This window comes from Anomaloglossus baeobatrachus, chromosome 1, assembly GCF_048569485.1.
Source record: "Anomaloglossus baeobatrachus isolate aAnoBae1 chromosome 1, aAnoBae1.hap1, whole genome shotgun sequence".
In the NCBI taxonomy this organism is placed as follows: Eukaryota; Metazoa; Chordata; class Amphibia; order Anura; family Aromobatidae; genus Anomaloglossus; species Anomaloglossus baeobatrachus.
In genome coordinates this window covers 968,839,978-968,852,348 of record NC_134353.1, presented here as the reverse complement: position 1 = coordinate 968,852,348, position 12,371 = coordinate 968,839,978, and the positions used below count along the sequence as shown (strand labels likewise).

The window sequence follows — 12,371 nt, the reverse complement described above, 5'->3', positions numbered from 1 at the left end:
GGAAACTGTTCATGTAGGAATGCTTAGACCTGACACCCATATTGTGGTGGTGCACCCCCGTTTTGTATCTTATTTGCTGCATAAAATGCAATAACTTCCTACAATAAACGGGGAATCTTGTCATACTCCGCTGGTGTGTGTGACCTTATTCCCTCTGTCAACGGCATACATCTGTGACAAGAGGTGGATCCGAAAATGGAATTGTTCTCAATAATTGCTGTGACAACTAATTTGAGTAAAACTGAAGATTTTGCAATGAAAGTTATGTTATAAACCTTACTGCCATGTTATTTGTTAAAAAATATTTCTATGAAACGCAGCATTGTCAAAATTTTGGAAATTGTACTTCCGTTTGGTGAGATAATTAAAATCACACTTATCAATAGGGGTGTCCTCGTTTATGCAGAGCACAATTTATTAAAATTCATCTATGGCTTTTCTCATGTCTAACAAGATTATATTTTTGTACAAAACATTTCCCACACAGTGAACATGAATACGGCTTCTCTCCAGTGTGAATTCTCTCATGTACAACAAGTCTTGATTTCTTTATAAAACATTTCCCACATTCTGAACATGAATATAGCTTCTCTCCAGTATGGATTTTCTCATGTATAACAAGACTTGATTTATGTATAAAAGAATTTCCACATTCTGAACATGAATACTGCCTCTCTCCTGTGTGAATTTTCTCATGTGCAACAAGATTTGCTTTATTTATAAAACATTTCCCACATTCTGAACATGAATATGGCCTCTCTCCAGTATGAACTTTCTCATGTATAACAAGACTTGATTTATTCATAAGAGATTTCCCACATTCTGAACATGAATACGGCTTCTCTCCTGTGTGTCGTCTCTCGTGTCTCACAAGACCTAATTTTTCAGTAAAAGTTTTCTCACAGAGTGAACATGAAAACAGTTTCTCCCCTATGTGAATTTTTTGATGTGTAATAAGATGTGATTTATTTTTAAAACTTTTCTCACATTCAGAACAGGGATACGGCTTCTCACCTGTATGGATTCTCTGATGTGTAATAAGAGTCACTTTATCTCTGAAGGTCTTCCCACAAAGTGAACATGAACATGGCTTCTCTCCTGTGTGAGCTCTCTGATGTTTATGAGGATTAGCTTTCCCTGCAAAGCACCTTCCACATTGTAAACATGAAAACGTTTTCTCTCCTGTGTGAGTTCTTATATGTGAATCAAGATGTGATTTCCTTTTAAAACATTTCCCACATTCTGAACATGAATACGGCTTCTTTCCTGTATGAATTATCTGATGTTTAATAAGACACCCATTATCTGTGAAGGACTTCCCACATAGTAAACGTGAAAATGACTTTTCTACTGTGTGAATTTCCTCATGTAAAACACAGGCTGATTTTTGTGTTTCCACTTTGTCACCTGGAATTGTAGTAACAATCGGAGATTGTTCAGGAGAGGGTTCCTCGTGATTATGGGGATTATATGATAGTGAAGTACCGTAAAGTCCAGGATGTAAATGAAGGGTAATGAGGTTTTCTCCATTAAAGGGCTTCCTGATATCTTCGGTTTTACAATTTAGTGAAAAAACGTTATTCTCACAAGGATTTCCTAAAAGGGTGAAAGATAGCTTGAATGTGATTTTTTTTCTACAATACAAAAGGGATTTCTACATTTATTTTCTGGAGCTCACAATGAAGACACCTGTCAGTGACAGTACCTGTAATAAGGAAGACAACTACATGTAATAACATTAACACAATGAAGGGTAAAGTGAATAATACTTATAAACTGGTGACATTGGCACAAGTCAGGGGTGGCATAGATTAGACAACAAATACAGTTCTTAAAGGGAACCTATTATCAGGATTCACCTCTTTAATGTACATCAGTGACATTTCACTTTGGTAGCAAGCCTCCCATCATGCCTTAGTGTAGAAAAGTGTATTTCAGTACCGTATGCAAATGAGACTGACTAGTCACACAGGTGAAGACAGACAGCAGCACTCGCTTGAAAGGTAAAACATTAACTTTATTGCAAACTTATTAAAATGAATCTTCTTATGGAGACAACAATTGAGGGGGAAAGGTAGAAGGTGACGTGTGCAGACGGTAGTATCATGTGGTGTTTGACTCTAAACGTACTGAGTGTCATGGAGGTATCTGACACTGTTCACACTGCAGAATCTTACACTCCATGCCTTCTCTAGTGCTTCCGAGTTGCACAGACAGGCTCGGGCATCAACCAGCTGTATACTCATTAGTGATAAGGCTTGCAGGAGTTAATCTCTGCTAGTCTGCTGCTTACCGTTTGAATCACAAGTTGTGGGAGACCTATCACAGTTACTCCCCGCCTTTTTAAGATGGCGAAGCCTGTCTTCCCATGCCGACAATTGCTTTTGCTAAACCAGTCTATGTGCAGTTGTGTTCCAGTTGATGGTGATTTATTGCATGCTGCTTCGTGTGCTGTGGAAATTCTCTTGTCATCTGGTTATTCACTTTAAGCTCTTTATTTCCTCCTTATCATGTATTGTCTTATATCTCTGTGTCTGCTAGCTGTGTGATAGAGATTTTGGTTTCCCTGTTTGTATATATCTGTAGGTTCAACCACTCCTATTCCAGTCCTTCCCTGGGGTGGGGGATTGGGGGTATTAAATCAACAAATCAAACAAATGGCTTGTCAGGAGCAAAGCAAGGAAGGTGGCCCAGACATCTTTACCTTTAGAAGTATCTCTGGGATTAGGGACAGCTGGAGCCTCCTAGCCTGAGGGCCAATCTAGGAACCCTAGTCCCCTATTATCCCCTCACATCCCATGACAGGCAGACGACGGCTGTTTAGAGCCGGTGTGCACTTCCACTTGTCTGAATTCAAGAGCACACCGGCGTAAAATGGCCATCGTCTGACCTCCTACACTCATTACCGTCTCCCTCTACCCCTCTGCTGTTATCTTCATGGGGAGATGTGTTTTAAGAAGTATTCAATAAAGTGAATGTTTTATCCTTTGGAGCAAGTGCCGCTATCTGTGTTCACATTTGCACTTACAACTTTTGCCTTTTCTTGGGATTACTTAGCAGAGCACAGCTGCACAACCACATCAGACACAAGGAGAGGGGAGTCAGATCCAATTTCGCCTATCAATAGTGCTGAGCTTGAGTCTCAAGTCAAGGGCATGATAGGAAACTTTAGAAGGAGTCTGAAATACCACTGAAGGTACATAAAGGGGTAAGTACTAATTACAGGCTTCCTTTAATGAGGACCTGTCACACATATATCACAGTGCCTTGCGAAAGTATTCGCCCCCCTTGAATTTTTCAACCTTTTCCCACATTTCAGGCTTCAAACATAAAAATACAAATTTTAATATTATGGTGAAGAATCAACAACAAGTGGGACACAATTGTGAAGTTGAACAAAATGTATTGCTGATCTTAAACTGTTGTAAAAAATAATAAACTGAAAATTGGGGCGTGCAATATTATTCATCTCCTTTACGTTCAGTGCAGTAAACTCACTTCAGAAGTTCATTGAGGATCTCTAAATGATCCAATGTTGTCCTAAATGACTGATGATGATAAATATAAGCCCCTGTGTGTAATCAAGTCTTCGTATAAATGCCCCTGCTCTGTGATAGTCTCAGGGTTCTGTGTAAAGTACAGAGAGCATCATGAAGACCAAGGAACACAACAGTCAGGTACATGATACTGTTGTGGAGACGTTTAAAGCTGGATTTGGTTACAAAAAGATTTCCAAAACTTTAAACATCCCAAGAAGCCCTGTGCAATCGATCATATTGAAATGGAAGGAGCATCATACCACTGCAAATCTACCAAGACCCGGCCGTCCATCCAAACTATCATCTCACACAAGGAGAAGACTGATCAGATGCAGCCAAGAGGCCCATGATCACTCTGGATGATCTGCAGAGATCTACAGCTGAGGTGGGAGAGTCTGTCCATAGCACAACAATCAGTCGTACACTGCACAAATCTGGCCTTTATGGAAGAGTGGCAAAAAGAAAGCCATTTCTCAAAGATATCCATAAAAAGTGTTGTGTAAAGTTTGCCACAAGCCACCTGGAGACACCAAACATGTGGAAGAAGGTGCTCTGCTCAGATGAAACCAAAATCAAACTTTTTGGGCACAATGAAAAACGATATGTTTGGCGTAAATGCAACACAGCTCATCACCCTGAACACACCATCCCCACTGTCAAACATAGTATCATAGTTTTTAAGGTTGAAGGGAGACTCTAAGTCCATCTAGTTCAACCCGTAGCCTAACATGTTGATCCAGAGGAAGGCAAAAAACCCCCAATGTGGCAAACAAGTTCCAATGGGGTAAAAATTTCCTTCCTTCGTCCACATCCGGCAATCAGACTAGTTCCCTGGATCAATACCCTGTCATAAAATCTAATATACATAACTGGTAATATTACATTTTTCAGGAAAGGCGTCCAGGCTCTGCTTAAATGTTAGTAGTGAATCCCTCATTACAACATCATGCGGCAGAGAGTTCCATAGTCTCACTGCTCGTACAGTAAAGAATCCTCGTCTGTGGTTATAATTAAACCTTCTTTCCTCAAGACGTAGCGGATGCCCCCGTGTTCCAGTCGCAGGCCTAGGTGTAAAAAGATCTTTGGAAAGGTCTCTGTACTGTCCCCTCATATATTTATACATTGTGATTAGATCCCCCTAAGCCTTCGTTTTTCCTGTCTTGGTATTGCAGCCCCCCCATTCCTCTAATAATCTTGGTGGCCTTCTCTGCACCCTCTCCAGTTCAGCTATGTCCTTCTTATATATCGGTGACCAGAATTGTACACAGTATATAAGTGCGGTCGCACTAGTGACTTGTACAGAGGTAGAACTATATTTTTTTCATGAACACTTCTACCTCTTTTAATACATCCCATTATTTTATTAGCCCTGGCAGCAGCTGCCTGACACTGGCCACTAAAGTGAAGTTTACCATCCCCCCATCCCCCCAAGTCTTTTTCTATGTCTGTTTTACCCAGTGTTCTACAATTAAGTACATAATCATAAATGTTATTTCCTCTACCCAAGTGCATGACCTTACATTTATCTACATTAAACTTCAATTGCCACTTCTCAGCCCAATCCTCCAATTTACATAAATCTCCCTGTAATATAAAATTATCCTCCTCTGTATTGATTACCCTGCAGAGTTTAGTATCATCTGCAAATATTGAAATTCTACTCCGCATGCCCCCAACAAGGTCATTTATAAATATGTTGAAAAGAAGCGGGCCCAATACTGACCCCTGTGGTACCCCACTATGAACTGAGACCCAGTCCGAGTACGTACCATTAATAACCACCCTTTGTTTCCTATCACTGAGCCAGTTTTTAACCCAGTTACACATATTTTCCCCTATCCCCATTATTCTCATTTTATGTACCAACTTTTTGTGTGGCACCGTATCAAAAGCTTTTGAAAAGTCCATATACACAACATCCACTGCATTTCCCTGCTCCAGGCTTGAACTTACCTCTTCATAGAAGCTGATCAGTTTGACAGGATCGATCCCTCATAAACCCATGTTGATACTCTGTCATAAGGTTATTTTTCTTGAGATACTCCAGTATAGCATCTCTCAAGAAACCCTCAAGGATTTTACCAACCGTAGAGGTTAAACTTACCGGCCTATAATTTCCCGGCTCAGTTTTTGTCCCCTTTTTGAATATTGGCACCACATTTGCTATGCGCCAGTCCTGCGGTACCGACCCTGTTATTAAGGAATCTGAGAAGATTAAAAATAATGGTCTATCTATCACAGAACTCAATTCCTGTAGTACTCTGGGGTGTATGCCATCCGGGCCCGGAGATTTGTCACCCTTAGTGATTTCGAGGCGGCGGCGTACTTCCTGCTGGGATAAGCAGGTAATATTCAAGGGTGAATTTATGGCATCACTGGTCATGTCATCTGCCATGGCATTTTCTTGTATAAAAACCGTAGAAAAAAAGTCATTCAGCAGGTTGGCTTTACCCTCATCCCCTTCCACCATTTCACCAAGACTATTTTTAAGGGGGCCAACACTATCGCTTTTCAGTTTTTTACTGTTTATGTAGTTAAAGAATATTTTAGGATTATTTTTACTTTCTCTCGCAATGAGTCTCTCTGTCTCAAACTTAGCTAACTTAATTTGCTTTTTACATATTTTATTTAATTTTCTATAATTATATAATACCTCATCACTACCTACCCTCTTTAATTCTTTTAAGGCTTTCTGTTTTTCTTTTATTGCTTCCCTTACAACTCTATTTAGCCATAGGGGTTTCCTCCTATTTCTAGCATATTTGTTCCCATAGGGTATATTTTCTGCACAAGCCCTATTCAGGATGCTCATAAAAGTCTCCCATTTGCTTTGTGTACTTTTATTACTTAGTACATCATCCCAGTTTATTGCACTAAGATCATCTCTCAACCGTTTAAAATTTGCTTTCCTGAAGTTTAGTGTCCTTGTAGCCCCTCTACTAGACATCTTACTAAAGAATACATGAAAACTTATTATTTTGTGATCACTATTCCCCAAGTAACCCCCAACTTGTATATTTGATATGCGGTCTGGCCTATTGGTTAGTACAAGGTCTAGTAGTGCTCCCCCTCTTGTGGGGTCCTGGACCATTTGTGAAAGTTAATTATCTTTCATTGTTATCAAAAATCTATTTCCTTTGCTGGAACTGCAAGTTTCTGTTCCCCAATTTATATCAGGATAGTTAAAGTCCCCCATAATAATTACCTCTCCGAGACTCGCTCCTTTATCAATTTGCTTTATGAGGAGATTCTCTACCTCTTCCATAATATTCGGCGTCTTATAACACACCCCTATCAGTATTTTATTATTCATTCTCCCCCCCCCTTATCTCCACCCATAGGGACTCTACATTCTCAGTACCCTCACATATGTTGTCACGCAGGATGGGTTTTAAGGATGATTTTACATATAGACACACACCTCCCCCTCGCTTATTTGTACGGTCATTCCTGAATAGGCTATAACCCTGTAAATTAACAGCCCAGTCATAGCTCTCATCCAGCCATGTCTCTGATATCCCCACTATAGCATCATTTTCTTCCAACAATATTAATTCTAATTCCTCCACCTTATTTGTGAGGCTTCGGGCATTAGTGTACATGCACGTTACGTATGACTCTGTACATGTATTCCTGCTTACTGTATTAACTGTCCTAACCCTTCCCCCCGTACCACCCCCAATTTCATTACTTGTGCCCTGGTCACTATCTGCACTACATTCCCCTTCTATAAAGTGAATACCCTCGCCCCCCATTCCTAGTTTAAACACTCCTCCAACCTTCTAGCCATTTTCTGCCCCAGCAGAGCTGCACCCTCCCCATTAAGATGCAGCCCATCCCTAGCATAGAATCTTTAGCCAACTGAAAAGTCGGCCCAATTCTCCAGGAACCCAAAACCCTCTTTCCTACACCAATTCCTGAGCCACCTGTTAACCTCCCTGATCTCTCTTTGCCTCTCTGGTGTGGCTCGTGGCACAGGTAGTATTTCCGAAAATACCACCTTTGAGGTCCATGCTTTAAGCTTACAACCTAATTCCCTGAAATCATCTTTAAGGACCTTCCACCTACCTCTAACTGTCATTTGTGCCAATGTGTACAATGACCGCTGGGTCCTCCCCAGCCCCTCCCAGTAATCTGTCAACCCGATCAGCGATGTGCCGAACTCGAGCGCCAGGAAGACAACACACTGTTCGGCGATCCCTGTCTTTGTGACAGATTGCCCTATCTGTCCCCCTAATAATTGAGTCCCCCACTACCAGTACCTGTCTTGCCTGCCCTGCACTCCTATTCTCCCCCTTACTGGAGCAGACACTCCTCTGGCATTCAGAGGTCATGCCTTGCTGCAGCAATGCTACCCCTGTAATGACATCCCCCTCATCTGCCAAGTTTGCAAACCTATTGGGGTGTGTCAGTTCAGGACTAGCCTTCCTAGCACTTTTCCCTTTACCCCCCTTTCTAACTGTCACCCAGCTACCTACTTCACCGTCGTGCCGCTCCCTACTACGATCCTCCCCCACATCTGACCCAGCAAGCTGCTGCTCAGTGAGCAGCACACTCCTTTCCATATTGCTAATGCATCGCAGAGTTGCCAGCTGCTCATTTAGATCCAGTATCTGGGCTTCCAAACGTGCAACTTGCGCACATCTCGAACAGTATGCACCCTCCAACAACAGTATGCACCCTCCAACAACAGTATGCACCCTCCAACAGCAGTATGCACCCTCCAACAGCAGTATGCACCCTCGAACGGCTTTTCAAGGACTGCATACATGAGACAAGATGTACACTGGATCGCATTAGCAATAGTGGAGCACATTTTCTAATGGGGATAGCACTAAACAAATGTTAAGTAATTAAACAACTAAATACAAACAATACAGGGGATGTCTGCCAAAAAAACAACCAATCCAATCACTGCTTCACTTTGCGTATGTGTGTAACACAGATGAATCACTGATATTCACTTATAAATGTGCAAAAAAAGGTGAATTAAATAACATTCTCCACGCAAGAAAATCTCCCATAATGTATTGCACTATCCCAGAGAAGATTATTGCACAGCCCCAGGAAACATGAACAACAGTTGTTTAAATAACCTCAGAATGACAATAGATAAATTAATATTGCACTCTCCCATCAATACAGCAAAAATTCACAAACCAGTGCATATTATAGAGCTTATTTCAGATGTAACTTCCTTATGGACAGAAATTATAAGGATTATAGTTCACTTGCCCACATAAACAAAGATAAGAATGCCCAAAAGGGATATATAAATAAGAGGGTAGTGATGACACAATTCATAAAGAGATAATCCTGTCCAAAGAAAAAGAAGTACTAAGTAGAAAAATACATAGAAAAAATACCAGCCAAAGAAAAATGCAGAAGGGAGAGCAGGATACACAAGCAGTCAATATAGAACAGATGCCTGACTAACATATGTCATACTGGAAGCGGATGGAAAGGACAAATACACTGACGGCCGTTTCGCCTAGGGCTTCTTCGTGAGAAGAAGACCTAGGCGAAACGGCCGTCAGGGTATTTGTCCTTTCCATCCGCTTCCAGTATGACATATGTTAGTCAGGCATCTGTTCTATATTGACTGCTTGTGTATCCTGCTCTCCCTTCTGCATTTTTCTTTGGCTGGTATTTTTTCTATGTATTTTTCTACTTAGTACTTCTTTTTCTTTGGACAGGATTATCTCTTTATGAATTGTGTCATCACTACCCTCTTATTTATATATCCCTTTTGGGCATTCTTATCTTTGTTTATGTGGGCAAGTGAACTATAATCCTTATAATTTCTGTCCATAAGGAAGTTACATCTGAAATAAGCTCTATAATATGCACTGGTTTGTGAATTTTTGCTGTATTGATGGGAGAGTGCAATATTAATTTATCTATTGTCATTCTGAGGTTATTTAAACAACTGTTGTTCATGTTTCCTGGGGCTGTGCAATAATCTTCTCTGGGATAGTGCAATACATTATGGGAGATTTTCTTGCGTGGAGAATGTTATTTAATTCCCCTTTTTTTGCACATTTATAAGTGAATATCAGTGGTTCATCTGTGTTACACACATACGCAAAGTGAAGCAGTGATTGGATTGGTTGTTTTTTGGCAGACATCCCCTGTATTGTTCTATATATTCATATAATGTTTTTTAAAAATTTTTTTTTAAAAATAATGTTTTCAATAAAATTATTTGATTTTATTCTTGCTATTTACTCTGGTTATTTCATTGGTTTTTCTGGTTTCTAGAGTTAGCACTATTGTGATTAGGCCAATAATTTGGTGTAAATACAAACAATTCTACTCACACTTACTTTTGCTCACACTTTGCTCACTCACGCTCACAATGAAGAAGACAGGCTAAAATTCAGAAGTCTTCCTTCCGGCTGTAACGGCCAAAACCCGGTTCTCCTTGAGCTCGCGGTGACTCTTCACTTATCCCAGAAGGCACTGGGAATATGCAAATTATCCTCGCAAGACTCCTTCCCTGGCTTGGTGGTGGTGGCAGCATCATGGTTTGGGCCTGCTTTTCAGCAGGGACAGGGAAGATGGTTAAAATTGATCGGAAGATGGAGTAAGCCAAATACAGGACCATTGTTCAAGAAAATCTTTGTAAAAATTTCTGAGCTCTGCCGATTCCACCGCTCTTATCTATTTGGCACTGTGCAGTCCATTACAGATATTTATATTTATTCCTCCTGGAGTGCAGTATGTGAAATCTCTGCTTTGACGTCCACCTGGGCAGTCTCCGGTTCTCTGGGGTCGTGTGCTTTCATTCCACCTTTCCAGAAGCTTCCAATCACAGCTTGTCAACCTCTGAGAATGCTATATGAGATGAACTGTGATTGGCAGCATCTGGGAGGAGTGAAAGCGAATGTCCCCAGCCCAGAGAAGACTCTGAAGAAAGCCCAGTTGGACAGCAATGTAGAGATTCACATGCTGCGCTCCAGAAGGAACAAATCTGAATAATTTTGCAATAGAGTAACGAAGTAGTGACAGCAGAAGACTCAGCACAGGGCATTTTAAAAAGGTATTTAGCTCAATTTTTTAGAGCAAGTGACAAGTCTTCTTCATGTTGGAAACAGGAAAAATGGCAAAACGTATGTCAACTATATTAGTGTGTCTGAAAAGTAAACTTTTTTTACGCAGTCTGCACCATGCTCCAAGGGAACAAAACGACAGTAACACAAATTACTAAAAAGTGAATGCTGGATGGTTGAGGTGCCCGTGCTCCCCCTGTGCATCACTTAAAGGCCTTGCAATGGCCAAGGGAGTATGAAACTATATCATGAGCAATATAAGATGGCCTGGTCTAATGGATCACATTGCATCACGTGAATTGCAGGTGAGTGTCCGTCAATTACATGGGGCACAGTCAGTGCCTCCTTGCTCAATGAGAAGACTTCCATGTAGATGGGAGGGTGGAGCTTGCTTCTAGCTCCTCCCTCTGCCTCTAGCTCCTCCCTCCCCTCCATAAAGAATCTTATCAGTAGCGGCTGTCACCTCCAATCTCCGCAATGTCACAATCTGTCCAAACTGAAGATTTTATTTAGACACGAAACAATATCTAAGTTAGTATATGGATAAAACCACATATTTCACATAGGCAAAGTGAAACCATGGATAATAACAAAGGCATCATACAACAGTCCACACACACACACACACACACACACACACACACAAAAGTAAAAAGTTTAAATCAAAGTCCAAGAAACTCGAGAAAAGACCGTAAGATGAACAAGAATCCACATTGAATTTTTTTCTTTCGTCCAATTTTCAGCATAAGGACAAAAAAGAAAAGAACGAAGAGTAGTTCATCACAAGAATGGATGAGACAAAGAGAAAGAGGTGTATGTGCTAGAGAAGGAAAAGGGGATGAACCAAGAACCAAACCATACTGGCCAACCGCTCAATCCTGCAAGGGGCCACCACCATATTCACTAGCGTGCTCGAACTCCACCCAACAGAACCAAGGTTTATAAAAAGTCTCATATCTATTGTAGAGAGAAGCAGTCAGGTCCTCCATATACATCAAGTCATTGACCTTAGAAATCCTGAGGGACAGACGGGGAGGACAGGCTTTCATTCAACACAGCGGAATACCGACTTCTTAGAACGCTTATAGGAGACAATCAAGGTCTCACAGAGCCGCAGGGGGAAGAGATCAGGACCCAATTCATATACAATGCCTGTAACCAACCTGCTAATACGCTTCACTTTAGTCCAGAAAGATTGTAATACCGGGCAGGACCAAGAGATGTGAAGGAAATCCCCCACGCCTGAGCCACATCTACAACACGGAACCTGTCACCAGTTTTGGGACCAATAAGCTGCGACCACCACTGGTGAGCTCTTATACACAGCAATCTAACATGCTGTATATAAGAACCCAGGCCGCTGTGTAGAACGTAAAAATCACTTTATAATACTCACCTAAACGGTTGCTGCAGTGGAGTTGGGCTATATGGGCATCTTCATTCTCCGGTGCCGGCCCCTCCTCTTTCGGCCATCTTCTCAAATATACCCTGCGTCGGACTGGCCATGACAAACAAGTTTGTTTTATTGGCACATTCAATCATGAGTGGGACTCTATCAGCGGCATCCTGGGCAAACGCTGGTCTATTCTTTCTACTGACCCTATATTAGCGGAGACTTTGCCCACCTATATTAGCGGAGACTTTGCCCAGGACGCCACTGATGACCGCTAGGTGGGCAAAAAACCTCGGGGATCTTCTTCTCAGGAGTCATTCCATCCCTTCTCGGATTCATATTTGGTACAAGGGGCCCCTTCGAGGTTGTTTTACTTGCAGTCATTGT

At 41.4% G+C, this 12,371-nt stretch overlaps 1 protein-coding gene across 1 annotated transcript in view; it reads right to left on the bottom strand.

The window, feature by feature from the left end:
• Window positions 1–424: 424 nt before the first annotated feature.
• The window catches only part of LOC142264476 (uncharacterized), a 157,848-nt gene continuing 145,901 nt past the window's right edge, over window positions 425–12,371 (bottom strand). Inside the window, exon 17 of the mRNA XM_075332252.1 lies at window positions 425–1,596. Within this exon, the coding sequence (XP_075188367.1) occupies window positions 425–1,596 (1,172 nt within the window). The remainder of the gene's footprint in view (window positions 1,597–12,371) is intronic.